Genomic DNA, 21541 nt, shown 5'->3' with positions numbered 1-21541 from the left:
AAAGTATATCTGAAAATGTAGCTTTTGTAAAAAATTGAACGAGTCCGAGCAAATATTTTGAGTTGAGATAACTAATATTTCATTCAGAATTCATACTAAAAATGTTTTTTCCTGATTTTATATGAAGCCCTGACAAACAAAGAAAAAAATTGAGACAATTGTCTTAAAGTTTGTATAAAGTCAAGGATAATATTAAAAAATAAACTAATATGAAAATATAGAGATAAAAAAATCGATTTTATATTATATATTTTGTGGTAAAGATAAAATTGCAACCACTCAAGAATTGAAATTTAAAAAAACGCAATTTAGTCATAGTTACATTTTCGAAACCGTAATTTGTCATATGAATGTAAATAATATGTTGTAGAAAAGTGAAATACAGAAATAAGCGTACGATTCGTGGGACAAATAATATACTTTGTTTTTTTTTTGGAGAAATTGAAAATAATAAAGTATTTTTCCTCATAGCATGTAATTTTATTTTCTCTTTCATCTAAAACTTTATTACGAACAGAACATCATCTCAAATTTCTTACTTTGTTTCATTATAGCAGCACGACTATAAGATGCTAAAGGAATACAGTTAACTACCTTCAATTGTAAAGTTATGAATGTAGCAATTTTTTATTCAACCCGTTTGCCGTATTCCCAGATCTTAAAACTGCAAAGGAATCTACAACAAGCGTACTGTAACGATACCTTAGTTATGTCAATCAAAATATGGAGAAGGCTATCTTAAATAACAGGGGTTTAAACTTAAAGGTAAGTCTAAAAAGATGACTAGTATTTTTTTTATACCTTACATTTAAACCCCTTCAGCAGAGAAGTTTTAACATAGGAAACAATTATCCTGTTAATTAAAATACTTATCTTCAATTTCTGTTACAGATGGAGGGGCTGGTGCGGGAAATGAAGGACCCGGAGACTGGTGTGCCCGTTCGCAGTCAAAAACAGTTCCTCACCTCCATTCCCTCCGCATTTACCGGTAAGGAAATTAATACTTTCAACATTAATAAATTACACTGTATAAAATATTCATTTGTAATTGCAATTTTTTTTTTTGTGAACATTGGGGAATATCAGGGTATGAAACCGTTTCAATAAAAAGTTATTTAATGTTTCAGTTTTCAGTAACAGATATTATAATAATATATCAGTAATAAATTTTTTTTCTTGCGAATTAACCAATATTTTGATTAATTTATATGATTTGTCTATGATAATTAATTTCATTGTATAAAATTGTAAATTACATTAAATTATATTTATCTCATTAATTATATATATACATCATCCAGAAAAAGTTCTGGTTATAGTTTATCAACGTCATTTTGGATTCTAGTTATTGCGCATGATTTTCTAAAAAGTAAATTTTTGTAAATAATTTTTTAAAATTTACAAAAAATATTTTCCCAGCATCTAACCTACATTTTAATATTTTTAAAGTTAATTATATACAACTAGGGACTCGCCTCCAATTTTGATGAAGTTTGGAATATACCTTGTTTAGTACGTAAGTAATTCTTTACAAGTGAAATTTTTCGTTGGAAACGCCTTTCACCCGAGTTCTCGTAAGTTACACAGTACTTCACCAAAATTTCGTATTTCAACATTGTAAAAATGTAAAATACATTATTATCGGACCAAATAATTCGGTTAAGTTTGCTAATTAAGTTAAGAATGGAATTAGATTCACTTAAGACTACATTAAGTTAAGCTACGTTTAGTAAATATACAGTAAATTACTGTATTTACTAAATAAATAACTTGGTTTAAGTGAAATTTAACTGGATTTAGTTAGATTTAGGTCAAGGTTAAATTTTGGTTAGGTTGGTATATAAGCAATTCAAAAATTTACAGTCATTAATTTTCCCTCAAAAGCGTCTTTGAAGGTGTCGCTATCATGGAGCTGAGGGACAGTGTCAAGAAGTTCTGATTGTTCTTCGCCATTGTTTTCTGATAGCTCGCCGATAGCTTTAAATAAAGAATGAATACGTGATTTATAGTAAGGATACAACCTGCGAAAGATGAATTCGGCGATATAACCATTTAAATATCTTGATACTGTTGTGCGTACCTTGTATCCTTTCAATGGTCTATGTATGTCTAGGTATTTTGTTTGATGAGAAGTTGCTGTTTAGCAACCACATTAGGCAAGTAGCGGCGGACGCCGTCTCTGTGATGCACAAGCTTAGGAGGATTGCTCGGAAGGACTACAGGCTGTCAGGCCGTCATTTGTATATGGTGTACCGAGGTGTCTTCGAAAGTATGAATTCTTATTTGGGCGCGTACGCTGGAAAGAAATCAAGCACTTATTCAAAATTTAAGGAGTACCCAACGCACAGCCTTAATCGTTTGCACTGGTGTGTTTAAAACAACCTCTTACGAGGCTACCACCGTATTGGGAAAGGCTCTCCCAATCGATTTAGTGGTGAAAGTTCGGGCGGCCATGTGGAAACTGCGACGAGGTAGGGAGGTCAAAGTATTTGGGATGCGATTTCGAGCCGGGCCTGTACCGGAGCGGAACAGTGATCGCAATACACCGGTTCTAAATTTCGAACAGTTGCCTTTCTCCCGCCTACGGAGGAAGCTTTACAGCCTCGTGATGGAATCATGGCAGCAAGAATGGCACGCCACGATTAAGGGTAGGTCCTTGTACAGATTTATACAGGATTTGGGGGATGGTACGCCACTAGTTCGTTTTTAAGGGCAACGGGAGCCCAAGTGCTCTCCAATCATGCGAATTTGAACCAATATCTGGTTCGGTTCCGCCTGGCAGCTGATGAACTGTGCGTCTGCGGGGAGGTCCAGTCGAATGAACACATGATGTTCAACTGCCCAGATCTTGGGGAGGCCAGAACTCAGGCCACACTGGAATTTAGAGGTCAAGAGGAAAATTGGCCACTCATAAGCGGCGAGTCAATGTGGCGTGAGCCGCATTGTCGGACCGTGTGGAGTTCCTTGATGCTGTTGCTTTGATCAACCGGCATCAGTAGTTTAAGTGATATAAGACTCCTACCGTTTGCTGTAGGAAGCTGCCCTCGAGAAATGGCTGGCCATCGGTCAAATATAGCTCCAAGCGCTATAATATGGTGGACAGGTACTTTCTGGCATTCAGCGACCTAGGCGTGGCAGCAAATTGCTGTCCTTGATGGAATAAATTTTAATTTATTGACATGTCATAATATATTTTAGTATGGAGACGGGGTGCGCCTACCTATTTTAGTAATATATGACAAGTGAACGGTGGGACATGCAAGCAAGTGGTGTAGGGCACCACGCTTATTCTGCTCACGCAGTTAGGTAAGCTCTAGGAGTTAATTAGGATATTGGTCGCTAAACTTTTTTGAGGCACAGTGGCCGTCTGTGGTACGGACAATCGGTCTTATGCTTTAGGGCGACCGAATGGGGTGGTGGTGGGAAAAATGCCTGACTAACCAAATATAGTCAATGTATGTGCCCCTGTGTCAGGATCAACAAAGTTCAAGAACTGGTTGACCTTTAAATGAATGTTTCCTTTCTGCTGTAAACAACTGTAGGATTTTCAAAGACACTAATTATTGTTGTGCTAGGCAAAATACTTTGCTTAATAATGGTCAGTAATCTTTCACTACCTAGAGTGGGCTTTGGAAAAAACCTTTTGGTGTCACGCTTAATGCCACCAAAAATCCAATTATCGTCAATTAATCTTCCTCGGTTATATTTGAGATGACCAATTTTGGGTTCATCTATTTCTACAATTTTACCAACAACATCCATAATACCTAACACTTTCGAAACTTCTTCCATGCACACTTCATGTAAGTATGAGCTCCTGTCTATATACTGGTTCGAGGAGTTATGTTTATTTCATTTTAAAGAACATCTTGTCTTGCAGGCTTAATTAAAATCCAAAAAACTGCGAATCGGCAAATCTGTTCTTTTCATAGGTGTGATTTTCAAAGACAGTGCTTTTATTTTGACCAATTTTTTTTTTTTTTTGAGACTGAACGCTTTTCTCTTATGACTATCAATTTTCTAACAATTTAAAATTTGTTAGAACGTGATAAAAAAACATTGTGGTATATAAAAAAAAATTTTTTCTTAAACTATCATCACTTTCCGATATCACTATATAAAATTAATCTACAACCGTCACCCACAAAAACATTACTATATGAAGCTATTTATAACCTGTAATTAACGATAACATACATCGAACTTCGTACGATATTAGCAAACATAACCTAATGCTCCTTCGCTCACTAACTTCGTCACATATGTGTGTGTATATATATATATATATACACACACACACACACACACACACACACACACATACATCATTATATGTGGATACATACACCCAGTCAAGAGATTATTAAAGACTTATTATCTCGGTAATTACGTAACTTAATTTAACCTAACTTGAACTTAACTTTAACCTAACTTAATTTAGTCTTAAGTGAATTTAATCTCATTCTTAACTTAATTAACAAACTTAACCAAATTATTCAGCCGGAAAATTATGCATTTTACCTTTGTGCAGTGTTGAAATACGAAATTTTTGGTGAAGTCTATGCAACTTACGAGGAACGTAACTCCGTTGAAAGGGGCTTTCTACCAAAAATTTTAATTGTAACGAATTACTACTATTTTTACGTAATTTTTCAAAATGTCATTTCCTACTTTTATCAGAATATGTTTCTGGTCTTTTTGTTTCTTAGGAACATTGTTTTTTTCATACGAAAAGCGTTTTTTTTTTTTTTGGGGTAGAATCCAAATTTTAAACAAGATTGAAACTAACAAAGCAAAATAAAATAAATATTTTCAATTTAACATCAAAGTAAGGTAAGATAACGTATGTTACCAACAGATATTTTTAATTTGGTGTAGACTTACCAATGTCTAAAACGATAAAAGAAATAATAAAAATTAAAAAAAAAGATTGATACGATATTTAAATTGATTTTATTATTATTTCTTAAATTTTATTTTATATCTACATTATTTCGTTTTTTTTATGTACCAAATGCGCAAAGAATTACAAAAACTGCTTCATATATTAAAAAAAAAAAAAAAAAATGTTGTACAAGACACATAAAAGAAATAACCTTGTATCTTGATAAAAATAAAAAAAAAGAAAGAATGCAGGGAAATAATTGAAAATACTACTACCGTGTATGAGTAATCTTTAGTTATGATAATTAAAGTAAATAATATAAGGTGAACGAACCATTTAATTTGTAGTAGTATAGCAAATGATTAATTATTGTGAATTATTATTAGTGTTATCTAATTTGTGAAGGCTGTTATTATTAGTGTTTGGGCTATTAATTCCAAAGTTACCTGTTTTAAGTTTGTTACTGGATGTAATTCTAAAGGTAGTACAAAATAAAAAAAGTTACTACAGGGCGTTCTACCTTGTTTTATTAATACTGCGATTTTTCCGTATTTGCAATTTTGACTGCTTATAACTCGAACATGAAGGCATTTATGAAGAAACGGTTTTCGCCACTGTTTTTCTCTTAAAATTTACATTGAAATCATGTGTCACATGTTAACCTTCCTATTTAAAAAAAGTGATTCAATGTGGCGAATTCAAGACTGCGGAAAATTTTCAAACATACCATAAACCAGTAATTTTGTAACTATGTAGATCCGTATCTGTTTCTACCTCCTAATATCCCTCAGTTTTGAAATATGAAGTTGTTTCCGTACTTTAGTATCTCTCTGTATATTATTTTCTATCCGAACAACTCTAACTTTATCAAATTTTTCCTTTGAATTTAAAATTCCATTTGAATCTATATCATTTAGTACAATAAAAAAATATTAAGGAATGATGTTAAAAAAAAAATCGTTTACTGAAATTATCTAGAAGTAACTTAAAATGGGGCCAAAAAAATAAAAAAATGCCGTACAAAATAAAAACCTTTTTTTAACTTCTGTACTCCCCTGGACCGACTTGATGGTATTACGCCACCCAGGAGAGTGTCCGTTACTCTAATAGGCCCTCCCCACCTACCGGCTATATACCGACATGGCTGGTCAGGCCTACCGGTTGGCTCTTTTGAGATTTTTTCCCCCCTTTTTTAACTTAGTTAAGAAAACCTAACAGTCAACCCAAGGAGTCCTCAGCGGCTCATCGAAACCAGCACACCTCAGCATGCTGGCTCTCACCGCTGAGGCTGTCCACACAAACTACAATCTAAAAACCCATATTCCTTTCATCTATAATTTTTTGTTTAAGGACTGACCTTATGAACTCTACAACCTTTCTCCAATTCTCTACCCTACTGAGCATATGATCTATTATCTCTCTCGGAGTCTTTTTGTCAATACCAGCATTGTATCTTAGCATCTGCCATTTTTGGCAATTCAGGAAAGTATGCTCTACATCGTCACGTTCGTTACAATACATGCACGTAGGTTGAACTCTTTTGCCAACTTTGTGGAGTGGAGGTATTCATTAAAGCACCCACGGCCAGTTAAAAACAGTGTGACGTGGTAATCTATTTCTCCGTGGCGTCTGCCTGTCCATCTAACTATATCAGGGATCAAGGATCTGGTCCATCTGGCTACCCCAGCCTGCAGCCATCTTTCCTGCCATATATTATTAATATCTTGTCTGACTTCATTATCCACACGTCCTAAAAACCTCTCAACCCTGTGTCTAGCAATGAGATCAATAGGGGGCACACCAGAAAGCACACAGAGGGCCTCATACGAGACCGTTCTGTAAGCGGATGCTACTCCAAGCAATACCCTCCTGTGTATCTTTTTTAATCTCTCCTTGTTCCTGTTAATAGTCATAGCGGGCCACCATGCAGGAACCGCATACAAAATCGATGAGACTACGGTTGTCGCAAGTAGTCTCCTTTTCGATACCCTAGGAGCTTTGTGCTTTGACATAATAACATTCAAGCTTTTAATCGTTTTCTCTGCGCTATGACAGACGTTCAACACATGTTCAGTGAAACGACAATTTCTTTGCAGAGTAACTCCCAAATATCTCAATACCTGAACTTCAGCAATGTTTACCTTCTATATATATATATATATATATATATCCACTGATTCCAACACCCTTCTACCGGTAAATTTGATATATTTGCACTTATCCACCGAGAGCTGTAGTCCTCTTGAATGCAGCCATCTACCGACTATTTCGAGTGCTGAATTTGGCTTATCCTTTACCTCATCAATTGTTTTGGTCTGAATGAGTACTGCCAAGTCGTCAGCGTAAGCCGAAAGCTGAACCCCTTCAGGGTATGTCTGTTGGAGGACTCCATCAAAGGCCAGGACCCATAACAGTGGACCGAGCACTGAGCCTTGTGGCACACCACCGCACATGCTAAAAAGTACCTCTTCTTCTTGTGCACTGACTGCACACCTTCGATCTCTACAAAATAAAAACCTAATCATGGATATCTGTCAATCTGGTGAAAATTAAAGCTTGAATATACCCAAAAAAAAGAAAAAAAAAAGACTATCCGTGTGAATTTCAACATCGAAACACGAAAATATTGATAGTAAAGAATTCGTTAGTAAAAAATTATATCTTGACTCATTTTTGTCCGAATACAAAGGACGAAGATGTGGTCATTTCAAGTTGATTTAGTTTAGTTGTAATCTATATAGAGTTAAAAAATATGATGTTAGTCATATCTATAAGATCTATAAGATTAGATATGATGTTAGTCAAAAATGATTTGAAATCAATGATAAATTTATTTAGGTAAAATAATTCTGAATGTAAATGACTTTTTTCATGGATGATTAATCCACCAGAAAACCGTGACTCTTTGGCGTGAGAATATGGAATGGAATTTTTTTTAATGAAAAATCCCATGCCTAACTAGTATTCGTAAGCGAGACCTTCTACGATATGAAAGGATAGAAGGTTGAAACCCACGGAGATCGGCGGAGTAATAGAATCTCAGCCTTTCATCCATATTTAAATATCATTTCATAATTTTAACTTTATAGTTATATTAAGTGAATAAATAGGTCGATACATTCCAAAATAAAATATTTAAAGTTAACTTTTCCACAATTAAAAGATATTTTAGTGATATTAACGAATGTAGTAACAGGCGGAATCCCCCCCAAACATAAATAATGACTAAATATATTTTATTAAAAAATGAAACTGAGTTACAGGCTGACTGCCATGAGACATCAAATGACGTCTCAGTTTCGCAATCCAGTACTGACTGCTATGAGACATCAAATGCTGTCTCAGTGTTATTTACACTGATGCAATATTACTGTTTATTTTTTATTTTTTTTTGTATCAAATTACATATTATTTTAAAGATAAAATTCTGTATATTTTTGTGTTTTATGTAGCACAGAAGTTTTTCTTTAAATTTGAAATTAAAGAATTTTTTATTGAAAATCACCAAATAAAATCAAAATAAACATAATTGAAAAGTTTGTAATAAAATGTGAATTAATTTTAGTTATTTACTAACAAAGTTTAGTTAAATTTTAATATCAAGTACCTGTAAAAGCATTAAATTCAATTTTTTTTTTTAATATTCAATTCAAAGTAAAATTATCAATAAAATATGATTTTATACAAAAGAGAGTGACTTTTAGCAATTTATGTAAATAAAGTATAGAAGTTAATAAAAATAGTATTATCAGTTGTTAGTAAGTAAAAGATATTATAATTCAATTAAAATATGTTAAACATTCTGAGACATCAATTGGTGTCTCGTTATCCACGGTTGTTATGAGAGACAAATTGATGTCTCAACATTATTTTTGAATATTTCAAAAAGTAAAGTTGCAAAGTGAACTTGGTATCAAAAGTTAGTAATAGGGTAACAAAACCTTTATTGAAATTGGAAAAAAAATGGTAGCACTGGTGAACGTTTTTAGCAAAAAAAGTATAACAGCCTTGGAAATGTTGCAGCATTTTTCAGTGCGGCAGACAACTTGTTAAATAGTAAATCTAACGCACTGAAAAATAGTCTAGTAATTGACAAAATTACAAATTTAATACAATGAAGATGAAAACAGAAGGACGTATATTACACAGGTGGGGTAAACACATTACAGAGTAAAATATGAGTAATTCAGGGGGAAAATCATGCGTAAATAATTTTTGTTTTTTTTTCATAAAATTTTATTATAAAATTACAAAGGAAAACAAAACAAGCAACAAAATACATAGATCAAACAGCACTGTTCTTATAGTAAAAGGTATAACTCAGAAGAAGAAAGAAATGGGTGAACATATTTTTACTTTTATTCTTGACCCATCGGAACGACGGGTACAAGAAAGAAAGAGAGGATTTAGTGTCATTTCAAGCAACAGTAAGTACTGTTGCAAGGGGCAATACATTTTTTACAACTTCTTTTCTCTTCGACCTACTTACTTTTTCTTCTTATAAGATAAAAAAAGAGATATATCTAATATCATAAATTTAAATATAAAATATTATATTTTTTCATTTGCCTAACAATCTTAACTTTTTAACTACATTTAATTTGTTTTATGTTATCTTTTATTCAAAACAATTATAAAAAAATCTATAATTATATGCTGAGGATTTTGTAAAAGAACTGAATAGAATACAGTTGTTGGACAATTTTAGCTAATTAATAATAATTTCCGTTATTTAATCAAATTTTTAAAATTTATATAAGGGAATAGATAAAAAATAACGATTAAGTATAAGATGAAAAGCAGTTTCATTTCGGGAATAGATATACAAACTTCCTCAGAATAATATTTAGAGAAAAAAACTTCAATTAAGTAAGCAGTTATTATTTTTATATATATTAAAAATTGTTTGTTAATTTTTAATTGGATAAGGCAATGAAAAATAAAAGATAAATTTTATAGTTTGCAAACAGTTTAAGAACAAAATATTTTAAAACCGAGTAATTGTTGTTTTGAATGTAACAGGAACTGAATTATATAATGATTATTATACTGGAAATTGTTTTACCTTTGATGTACATTATTTCTCCCTTCCAAAAGCTTGATTTTTTTAAAAAGTCTCTTAGTTCTGGTGTATTTCATTAAAATATTTCAGAAGAAATCAAAAAATCAAATTCAGCAAAACGTAATAAATTGAATTTCTTATTTGTTCTTTTATGCCGTTTTATGTTTGGATGAAACTCGTTACCTATTAACCAATCATGCATAAGTTTGTGACAGATTGGAAAAGAGTGATATGGATATAACCAATCGAATGATTTGCTGATTGGTAGGTTGAAATCTGAAAGAGAGGATTTCACCAATCAATGAAAATTTAACTTGCAACAATGGACAGTGTTGCAATGATAATTTTGTGCTCTCTCGTTGCAAAAATAACTTTTCTTCTTCATTTAATATTACGTTAAAAACTTTAAAGACATTTTAAACGCATACATAATCTGATATTATTATCGAAAATTCCATTAAGACTCTTTCAAAACGCTAAATGCAATTTTACTAGGTAATCAAAAATGTTACTTTTATGTAATAAAATGTTATTACAAAGTAATAGCGTGATGACATAAAATCTGAAGTTATTATTGCAATCAAAGTACTTTAAAGTAAAAATTTAAAAAGAGTTACTGGAAAAACTGAAAGTAAAATGCATTCCAATATCTTTTCCTGCATTCCATACATTATTAGCGTATATACGATAATAGTTAATTAAAATGTTTTTATATATTGACACAATTTTCGAACGTTTTACCTTTTTTACATTTTACGTATTTTGTAAATTATTTCTTTTTTATAGGTAATGTTTATTTTAAATTAATAATATTAAAAGTTCAAAATCGTAAATAAAATTTCTCTTCCAGAAGTTATAATAAATAATTATTAAAATTTTCGAACTTCTGAAGTCTGTTTAATACCAAATCAGATAGTAATTTTAACACAAATCAAGATAGCTATTAAGAGCGTACTACGTCTTATTTTTGTATTGACTTCAAATGAAGATAAAAATTTAAGGAACTGAATATTATTATTTGTTACTTTTAAACACCTTTTTAAGTTAGTTTTTTTTTTGGCCTGATGAATTTTGTACGTGGGAATATAGAAATGTGGAAATTTTTTAGCGTATGGAAAATAACATGCCTCACTGGGATGTGAATCCGGAACTCCCACATGAAAAGCCCAAACGCCTACCACTTCGCAACGGAGGTCAACAAATATCATTATAATATTTTAATGATATTACGAGTATTGCCACTTTGCTTTGGTCTTTTGCCCGATGGGATTTTTTAGCGATTGAAAAATGCCATGCCTGACCGAGATTTGTACCCGGAACTTCCGGATGAAAGACCGAGACGCTACTACTCCGCCACGGAGATCGATATTATTTTTTTTTTTAATTGGCATTATTATTATTTTAAAACTAATTATACGCTAAAACATTATATATTAATAACCAATAAAATACAAATACCTTAGTACAGGTGGGCCACGAAAAAGTAGCTCCGCCAGAATATGGGATATTGAATATAGCATTAACATTATAAGTTCGCGCACAGGACACTGACATGAAAAATTAGGACAAAGGAAGGGGTCGTACATTCCTACGTAAGAACTCCCTTCTCGTGAGTCACGTGATCTCCCTTCCATGTTCCGAGCTACTGTAGACCTTGGAGGGGCTCCTTTTTCGTGGCCCACTCTTTATTATCTTATTCTATTTTTTAAGATCAAAAAATAAATGAAGTATTATTCAAATTGTTATTATTAAGATAATATTATGATTATTATATTTTCTGGTAAGATCGTTATAATTTCTACGTTGAGTACTGTTTACCTTTCTTAGCTTCATTTTTTATTATATATTGACGCGTTTTGGAACAACTCCATTGTCAAAACTTATTGTCCTCCAGTACTCAACTTACAATAAGTCTTGAACATATAGCTGTTCCAGATCGCGTCAACATGTAATAAAACAACGAAGCTAGGAAAGGAGGTAAACAGTAATCAACATAAATATTAAATTAAAATTTTTAATCTATGATAATGGGCTCCTCCTTGGCAAAGATATCGTAACTCCTCCCCATATCTCCTCCTTGGCAGATAGTGTAACTGAACTGTTAAGTTTTACACCAAATTGGTGGGAAAAATATTGGAAAAAACCCAGATTTTTTTAATACATTCTGTATACGGCAATTCGATTTATGATATGTTTAGATAGTATTTTACTATAGTATTTAGTAACGAGGATCATTTAGTACTGAATTAAAAGAATTCATTTCTAAAAAAAATAAAAAGATTAAGAGTGATAATTTTAAAAAATAGCCAAACTGAATCGTCGATAGTATTACATTTTGGAAGATTTATCCAGTGATAAGAATAATTTTACTATACTAGAAATTACGTAAGCACTGTTTCCAGGAACACCAATTTTTTAAATTCACAAATACAATACATGCACAATAAAATTATTATTTACTAATAGTGTAAACATAGAACAATTTTTCTTTGAAAACCTATAACATAAGTCTTTCAGCCAAATATCAAAAAATTTTACTGCATAAGTTTCATAAAAATCTGAAAATTTATCAGAATGTAATCGCATAAAAAAATTAATGCCCGAAGGTCGAGTTAAATTATTTTCTTTGTATTTAGTGTACATCACAACCCCGTAGGGGAAGATACCCGCCTTGTGACGCTTCCGGTCGCCACACGCTTCCCGTTCCTATCCCTGATGGGCTTTAACGGGAGTCGTCTTTCGCCCTCTAACTTTTTACATTTCATAGTAATAAGCCAGGTCTGGTTGGGATATCACCAATGTAAATGCCTAGGTAGACATTTACATTGGTGATTTTCAAACTCAGCTTCTGCCTTCGCTGTAGGCCCCGTCCGGACTTCTTGAAATATTTAGTGTACAACAAGAAGACAAAAAAGCACGTGACTAAAACTGGACAATACAAACAAAAAATTACCCAGATTAAAAAAAAAAAGAAACAGCCATGCGGTTATCTTACAGATTTCTAAAGGGCACAGTGGATCATCACTTGACGACATTCATGTATCAAATTTTTGCGTCTTAAAACACAAAAGTTGATCTAACTTTTATTTTTATACGTGTGTTTTCAATGTATATTATCTTACGTATATTGAAAATAATAATAATATTTGATAAGTTTCAACTAACATAATTTACGAAATTCGAATTTTATTATATATTGATAAAAAAGTAAAAAAAAAGATATATATATATTATATATGTTTAATCACTCAATAATATTACCGTTAAAATTGTTTAAAAAATGGATTTACATTATCAAATAATACTATAAAATGTATTTTACAAGATAATACCATTAAGTTAAAAGCACTTGTAAATAAAAACATGACAATTAACTTTCAAAACCCTTGAAATTCAATGTAAAAATATGAAGAGTTTAAAAAATACAGTGATTACTAACGTGTAAATTGAGTAGTATAGAAAATAAATGATACGATGCTCTCTATATTCTGTTTGAAAAATAAAAAAAACAAGTAGTGAAAATTACAGTCTATTCAAATCAGGTTAATAAACAAGAAAAGAACAATAAATGTTTAATTAACGCAAAGAAAGATTTTGATTTCATTTGACTATACGAGTATAATGATTTAAATTCAATAAAATAAAATAATTTGGGCTTTCAACTTCGTGACGTAATTAATTTCTTTAAAAAAACAGACGAGCTGAATGCTAAATTATACGGTTATTTTATAAAGATTACTCGAAGAGATTACGTAAACATGAATAAAAATAACTAAAAAAAATTTACTTGTTTGAAATTTTAATAACTATTTCGAATTGTAGACACTGTTGGCGCCATGATTCTTTATCTATCTGTTCTCATTTATTGCTTTCCGAGATATTTATGTATGGTTAATGTTATACGTTCTAGTCTTTTCAAGTAAATTGAGGTAGTTGAAAATGTCAGGTAAATTGAGGTCATTGAGTAGACTAGATCTTTCGTTAACCGATTCACAGCATAGCATAATTTATAGCAGTTTTCTATTTTACTTTTATTTTTATTCATTTTTAACTTAAAAACTGTTATAAACGTTAAAGATTATTTTTACAAATTTATACTTTATAAATTAAATATTTCACTTTAAAAAATGGGAAAAATTAAGGTAAGGAGACAATTACAATAAGTTATATTACGAGATAATTACTGAATTGATTAAGAAAATAAAAGATTACTTTCCATCTCTAAAGGAGACACTTTACCTATAAGAAAAAGGAACATTGTTGTCAGTTTAAGTAAATTAAACATACCAATAGACGACTGTTTTAATATAATTAATATATTTTGAATTAAAATCAAAATGGCAGATAAATGAAAAGAGTGTCTTCATCCTGTATTTATTTAATATCAAGATAGAATTTTCGTTCAAAAAAGCAGAAATTTCGGGCATTTACTACAAACAATAATACAGGGCGTTTCATAACGTTCTTAGGAGTTACAAAAATTCAGTACAAAAAAAAATATTTCACTTACCTAAATGAAAGTTGTACGAGGGACTCAAATAATTTTTTTTTAAATCTATAAATGTTCAATATGTGCTCCTCTGGTGACACGGCACACATCAACACGAAAGTCTAGCTCTTGCCAAACTCGTTCTAACATGCCATTTTCGATAGAGTTCATTGCATTGCTTATGCGATCCTTTAGCTCAGCGATATCGAGCGGCATTGGTGGGATAGACATCTTATCTTTCACGTAACCCCAGAGAAAGAAATCACATGGCGTGAGTTCTGATCTTGGTGGCCACAGCATAATGTGTTGGTCTTCTTCAGACGCACGTCCTATCCAGCGCGGAGGTAATGTTTTGTTAAAGTACTGTCGAACCTCATTATGAAAACGGGCAGGACAACCATCTTGCTGGAAAATGAAGTCGTTGAGTAGCTGAGGCGTAAGCCATAATTGTAACATATCCAGGTATATCATGCCGGTTACTGTCGTTTCCATAGAAAAGAACGGCCGATACACTGCCTCACGAGAGATCGCACAAAAACATTTACTTTCGGAGAATCCCGAATGTGTTGCACATAAGCGTGTGGGTTTTCAGTTCCCCAAACTCGCACGTTATGACGGTTTACTTTGCCGCTAATATGGAAATTAGCTTCATCGCTGAAAATTATCTTCTTTAAAAAAACAATATTTTTTCCTGTAATTGTAAACAAAAATCGAGCCTACGTGTTTTATCTCCATCAGAAAGACGCTGGATTAATTGAAGATGGTACGATTTGCATAATAAACGTTTACGGAGAACTCTCCACACTGTTGTTTTTGGAATTCATAATTCTCTGCCTGCAACCGCAGTCGATTTTGACAGGCTGCGAATGACACTTGCACGCACACGTTCGACATTGACTTCTGAGGTTGATGGACGACCAGTTAATTTTCGCTTGCACAAGCAACCGGTTTCACTGAATTGTTTATACCAGGGCTTCTTAAACTTTTTTATATAGCGACCCCCTTCAAGCTTAGGAAATTTTAAACGACCCCCTCCTCCATATAATGAAATATATATTAACCGTAGATGTAGATGTAATATCGCACTATTTTACAATGTAAATAAAATAAGGATTAAAGAATACGTACCCATTCATTTCACATATATATAATTGGAAACGTTGACGGGATATCGGTCGTAATAAAACACAATAAATAGAATGACATAAAACTATATATATATTTATTCAATAGAAAAAATAAACTTTTGTAACAATTTTTTTAATAAAAACATATTATTAACATCAAACAATATTAATGTGACGGATGTGATTGTTTATTTTTACACAAATAATTAAATCTAGGCTCAATTTGAGTTAGTGCAGATCGTAATAAATTTTCAACGTTTATTAAAGTTGAACGGTATTTTGATTTTATGTAAGTTAATGTGGAAAAGGCTGATTCACATAAATATGTTGTACAAAATGGCAGTAATTTGTTCATTGCCATTTCCGATAGTAGGGGATATTCTGATTTGATTTCTATCCAAAATTCATGCACAGGCACTTGAAAAAATCTAAGTCGCAAGGTAGTATCACTTGTTAATTCGGCAAATTCTTCTTGTGCTTTTAAGTTTAAAAAATTAATTTCTTCCATTTCAATTGAAAATGGATTGCAAATCCATTGTTGTGTATCGATATCATTGGGAAAATACCTATGCATGTAAACTTCCATATCCTTCAAATGATTAACTATAATTTTTGTTATAGGAGTATCTTTTTTTGAAATATTGTTACTAATTATATACTCGTCAGTAAATGGAAACATTTCGAGCGATCCACTTTCCACTCTGTTCTTCCATATAAGAATTTTTTTAACAAAGGCCTCAAGTTTATTTTTTAACATAAACATATTAACGCAGACTCCCTGCATTGATAAATTCATATCATTGATTTTATCAAAAATATCTGCCAAATAGCATAGCTGGAGAAGCCATAAATTATCTTGAAAATAATCGGCCAAATTAGAATTTTGCTCTGTTAGAAATATAAGAACTTCATCTTTTAAAGTTAATAATCGTTTCAAACTTCGACCTTTTGATAGCCACCTAACTTCAGCATGTAACAATAAACTTGTATAATCCGAATCCATATCAATGCACAAATTTTTAAACAATCGACTATTAAGTGCTCGACTTTTAATAAAGTTAATGATTTTGACTGCATCAAAAAACACAGTGTTTAATTCTGGTGCAATTTTTTTAACAACAAGTGCCTCTCGGTGAATCATACAATGTGTAAATGTAATATGATCATTTCCAGCTTTAACAAATGCTGTAAAACCAAGATCTTGTCCGGTCATTGCTGCAGCACCGTCCGTGCACACACCAACACAATTTTTCCAATGTAATCCTTCTTTTTCAAAAAACTCATTTACTTTTTTATATATATCTTTTCCACGAGTATGACCTTCCAGAGGACGACAAAACAGTATATCTTCATGAATGCTTCCCTCATAAATATATCTTACAAAAAGTAACAACTGTGCCATTTTTGAAATGTCTGTCGACTCGTCCAGTTGTATTGCAAACTTTGAGCTGTCTTTAAGCCTCATAAGAAGCTGTTGAAATTGATCATTGCTAATGTCTGAAATTCTTTTGGACACAGTGTCATTTGATAATGGAATTTTACTAATTTCAGCAGCATACTGTTTTCCATGAACAATTTCAGACATTCTTATAGCTGCAGGTAGTAAAAGTTGCTCTCCAATAGTAAAAGGCTTTTTCGTTTTTGCTATCAAATACGAAACTTCATACGATGCCAATAGATATTTATCATTCAAAGTAACATACTTCTCCAAAGTGTTCTTTTCTTTATTTGATGTTTGCAAAAGACGCTCAAAATATTCTATTGGCTTTTTTGATAACGTTGCATGTTTAGTATTCAAATGTCGTTGCAGTTTTGACGGTTTCATGCTTTCTGCAGCCAAAACTTCTTTGCAAATTAAGCACACTGGTTGTTCTTCATTGTTGTGAGAAGAGCATGTGAAGCCATACTGCAAATACGATTCGTCATATTTTCTTTTTTTTTGTTTTGCTAGAAGTCGGATTTGAAGCACTGCAACTTGGTTGTGACGGCGTGGCAGACTTATTAGTTGGAATTTTAATTAGCCATTTATCCATGATGGTTAAATAATAATAAATAATTAAACAAAATGTAGTTGAACTTTAACGTAATAATTAAAAACACCAACTGAAAATTACACAGTAAATACACACATGTCACTACGAAGACAAAGCTGAGTCCAAACTGAAGTACAAACAGAAAAATAACTACACTCGAATCTTTACCAGTGCAATGACAACAAATTACGATCAGATCAACCCCGACGCATGGCGTGTTCAAAGTGTGCAGCGCACAAAGGCACCGTATCACAAAGACGCCGAAAAAGAAGCTTTCATTTAATTTTTTTTATTATTCTTTTATAAAAATAATATGCCGATTCGCCTAGCCTAGCTTGATTATGCTTCCGTATTGTATGTGTAAGCTGTAAGGCGACGCGGCGTCTGGGTACTTATAATCACTAAGTTATCTTGCAAACACTGACGCCGGCGGCCAGACATCAATGTCGAACGTTCAGTTGAAAATCGAGGAGCGCGTTGTATTTATTATTTTAAATGCTACTTCCATATTTTCATTTATAGGCCCTACATAACAGTTTTGCATTGCCACTTTTTTCAAAAAAATAGTTATAATAAAACTACAATAGTATTTTGTGTGATTTTTATTTGTATTTATATTTGTACGTAGTGTGTATACTAATTTTAAAATTTTATTTATAATGATTGAAAAGTATCAGATCTTTGCGACCTCCTTTCAGTAGTCTCGCAGTCTCACAGTTTAAGAAGCCCTGGTTTATACCATGCACGAATTGAATTGTCACTTGGTGGCTCCTTATGAAATTTCAACCGAAACGCACGTTGCACAGAAACTACTGACTTTGACAAGGGAAATTCTAACACACAAAACGACTTCTCGCTTCCCGTGGCAGCCATTTTCTCTACTGTCGATACCTAGCGAGCAAATGGTTTACGAACTGCCTAGTATATGTGGAAAAAACTATTTGAAGTACTCTTTCGTACAGTACTTGTTTTATTCTTATGAGTGAAATAGTTTTCTGTTAATGAATTTTTGAAACACCGAAGAACATTATGAAACTCTCTGTATATAGTTAATGTAAGCGTAGAATACAGTACAACCAGCATAATAATCAAACCGACTCTTATCGAAGCAGTCATGAAATGACTGTACTCTTTTCTAACAAGCGGTTGAATTTGCAATTCGTTTTAATGGAATTTCTTTCCTTCACAACCATTTCTAATCCTTTATAAATGAAATTATAAACTTACGTAGTATGTGCTAATTAAAACAGATAGTTCTATGCAAAACAATTTAACTAAAATAAGATTCAAAATACTTTGTTTTTTTTTTTTTTTTAATAGCTGACATACTGAAATCAATACATAAAAATAAACAATTAAATCCTTTTTTTAATTTAAAGAAGTTACAGGAATATTCAAATTGCATACAGATAAATAACGAGAATACAACCAAGTGAAGTTTTACGAAATATCTACAGGTTTTCCTCACTAAATGGCAACTCACAACATTTTTACTTTCCCGAGTATATAGCAGCTATAGCTATATAGAAGGGAAAGTACGGTGATCGGTCAAAATTGAGCATATGCGGTTTTCACCGAATCTTGATGAAGTGATCCCTAAGGATCCCAGAAAACGGAAAAATGGCATCGAAATTTCCGCGACAAAATGTGCCTACGTATGTATGTATGTATGTTGGCGTGTAAATCGCTTTATATTTCCAGAATTACTTGACCGATTTTCACCAAACTTGGCTGTAATATTTGTATAGCAGGGGCATTAATGCTATTACATTTTCAATTCAAAAGCTAAGGAGATGGGGGATACAGGGGGAAAACGAAATCGTCTCCAGATTTTGCATAATTAAGGTTATATTTCTTTTTGATAATTTTGTAAATATTAATAAGGCAAACAACTTAAAAAAAAAAAAATATTTTTGCTAAATTGTCTCCCAGCCCTAAAAATGTTTTTAATTATGAAAAGTTATTATTTTGAAAAGTTTTGAAAAGAAGGTAGAACAAGGGGTGATTTTCCTTGCATTTTTTTAAAAATATTTTTTTGAACAATTATAAAAAAACATCTTTTGTATAAAATCTTTGTTGCTAAATTGCACCCGCACTCCAAAAAATAGTAATAATTATGAAACGTTTTAGAAGGCAGTACAGTGGGTTTTTTGTTGCAGTTTTTTTATATTAGCATCTCGTTGGATTCACAAATTTGTTTCTCATCAAAGTGGGGTCTTAACTCAGCCACCCACCCTTACACACCCTACATCCCACTTAGCAGCCGGACTACTGCTGTAGTCGATTGCTATGTTGTGACGTCACAGGTGGCGGTAGAATTAAATAAATGAATATTATTTAAAGTGGCCGCTAGTACCGCCACACCCGCACGAATGAAATACGCTACTCACGTGTTTTAGTTAAAATCATTGAATTAAATAAACAAAAAATATTGTATTTAAATAAAATGATAAATATTTTAAATTAAGGTGTGTGTGTGTATTTTCGCGCGCGCGCGTAAATGTGTGTAAGCCGTGCATCAGAAAAAAGTTGCGTGACTGGAAAGTCCTACAACTATGCAGTCAGATTTTTTAGTTTATGTAATATAAAAAAGTCAAAAAGGAGCAAAATACGTAAAAATATTATTTCAAATAGTTACTAAGACATAAATCTGTAAAAACTAATTTTTTTGCGTAACTTTTCTTTTAAAAATAGTAATAAGTAGTCTTTTCGATTTTTACAATGCAGTAAGTCAATGTTAAACACAATTTAGAAATTAAAATATTTAGGAATCAACGGTATATAGATATCGTTAATTTTCTGTGTAATTTTAACATTACAAATTACTTTCAAATGGATAATTAAATATTTTTTTAAATATATACGACTGAAAAGAAAAGATAGACTGAAGAGAATATTTATGAAACCAGTAATTAAATACTTTTTTCAAAAGTATTTTAAAGTCGAGGCAATTATAATTTTCAATAATACGAAAACGTTACACTTTTTAAAATCCATTTACTAACTGTGTAACAGTATAACACATTTAATGTCAGTATAACAGTCTGGGAAATTTTAAAAGGTTTTGAATAGGTTCATAATAACGTTAAAAAACCAGACTTATGTAAAACAACAAACTTATACGATTACGTTACTATAGTAGTCCAACCAAATTACACTTAGAGAAAAAAAAAATTGTTACATGAACTTTTGTAAGTGGAAATTGAAAGGGGCTTATAATAAACGTAAAAAAAATAAATGCGTGAGCGGGGTTGGTGGAGGGGTGATTTGGGGATTGAAAAAAAATGTTCGTATACAAAAGTATAGATCATGTAAAAATCTACAACTTTTGTAGAGGTCACTTTTTAAAATAACCTCAAAATTTCCGAGAAAAATGCGAAAAATCTTTTTTTTCGTTTTTTTATTTTTTATTTCCACAAAAATAACTTAATTTTGACGAAACTTGGTGAAAGTATACCTTTCTGTGTCTTAAATAGCCACAAATTTTTGACCTCAACAAATTTCGCCGGAAATCGCAATAATAGCATTTTTCACCTCTTTTCAACTCCCCAAATCTACCCTTTACCAATCTTACCCTTTAAAAAATAAATGTTCAGGCATTTATTTTTTTCACACTTATTATAAGCCCCTTTACCATTTCCACTTATAAAAGTCCAGGTAACAATTTTTTCCCTCTAAATGAGTTATTTCGATCGGTCTATAGTTATTAAAAGATTTTGTTATTTTAGAAGTAAAGGGATTTTTGAAATTATATAAAGTTAAATTACTAATCACATGTTGTAATTTATTATTTAAATAATTTTAATTAAAAGTACCGCTGAAATTAGATGTGAGCGAGTTGAGTAATGAAAACATATGTATTGATTAGTTGAAAATAAGTAATAAAATACAACGATTAGATTATGTTTTTATAAAAAGACAGGGAAGCCAAGAGAGAAAATGTAC

The 21541-nt window shown here is 31.7% G+C and overlaps 1 protein-coding gene across 1 annotated transcript in view; it reads left to right on the top strand.

The window, feature by feature from the left end:
* The first annotated feature begins 723 nt into the window (after nt 1-723).
* LOC142322713 (regulator of G-protein signaling 7) overlaps nt 724-21541 on the top strand; it is a 151796-nt gene continuing 130978 nt past the window's right edge. The window contains 2 exon segments of the mRNA XM_075361789.1: nt 724-765; nt 892-988. Coding sequence (XP_075217904.1) covers nt 724-765; nt 892-988 — 139 coding nt within the window.

Source organism: Lycorma delicatula, chromosome 4 (genome assembly GCF_047948215.1).
Source record: "Lycorma delicatula isolate Av1 chromosome 4, ASM4794821v1, whole genome shotgun sequence".
Lineage (NCBI taxonomy): Eukaryota > Metazoa > Arthropoda > Insecta > Hemiptera > Fulgoridae > Lycorma > Lycorma delicatula.
The sequence above is the reverse complement of the archived record's forward strand: the minus strand, read 5'-3'. Positions and strand labels throughout refer to the sequence as shown.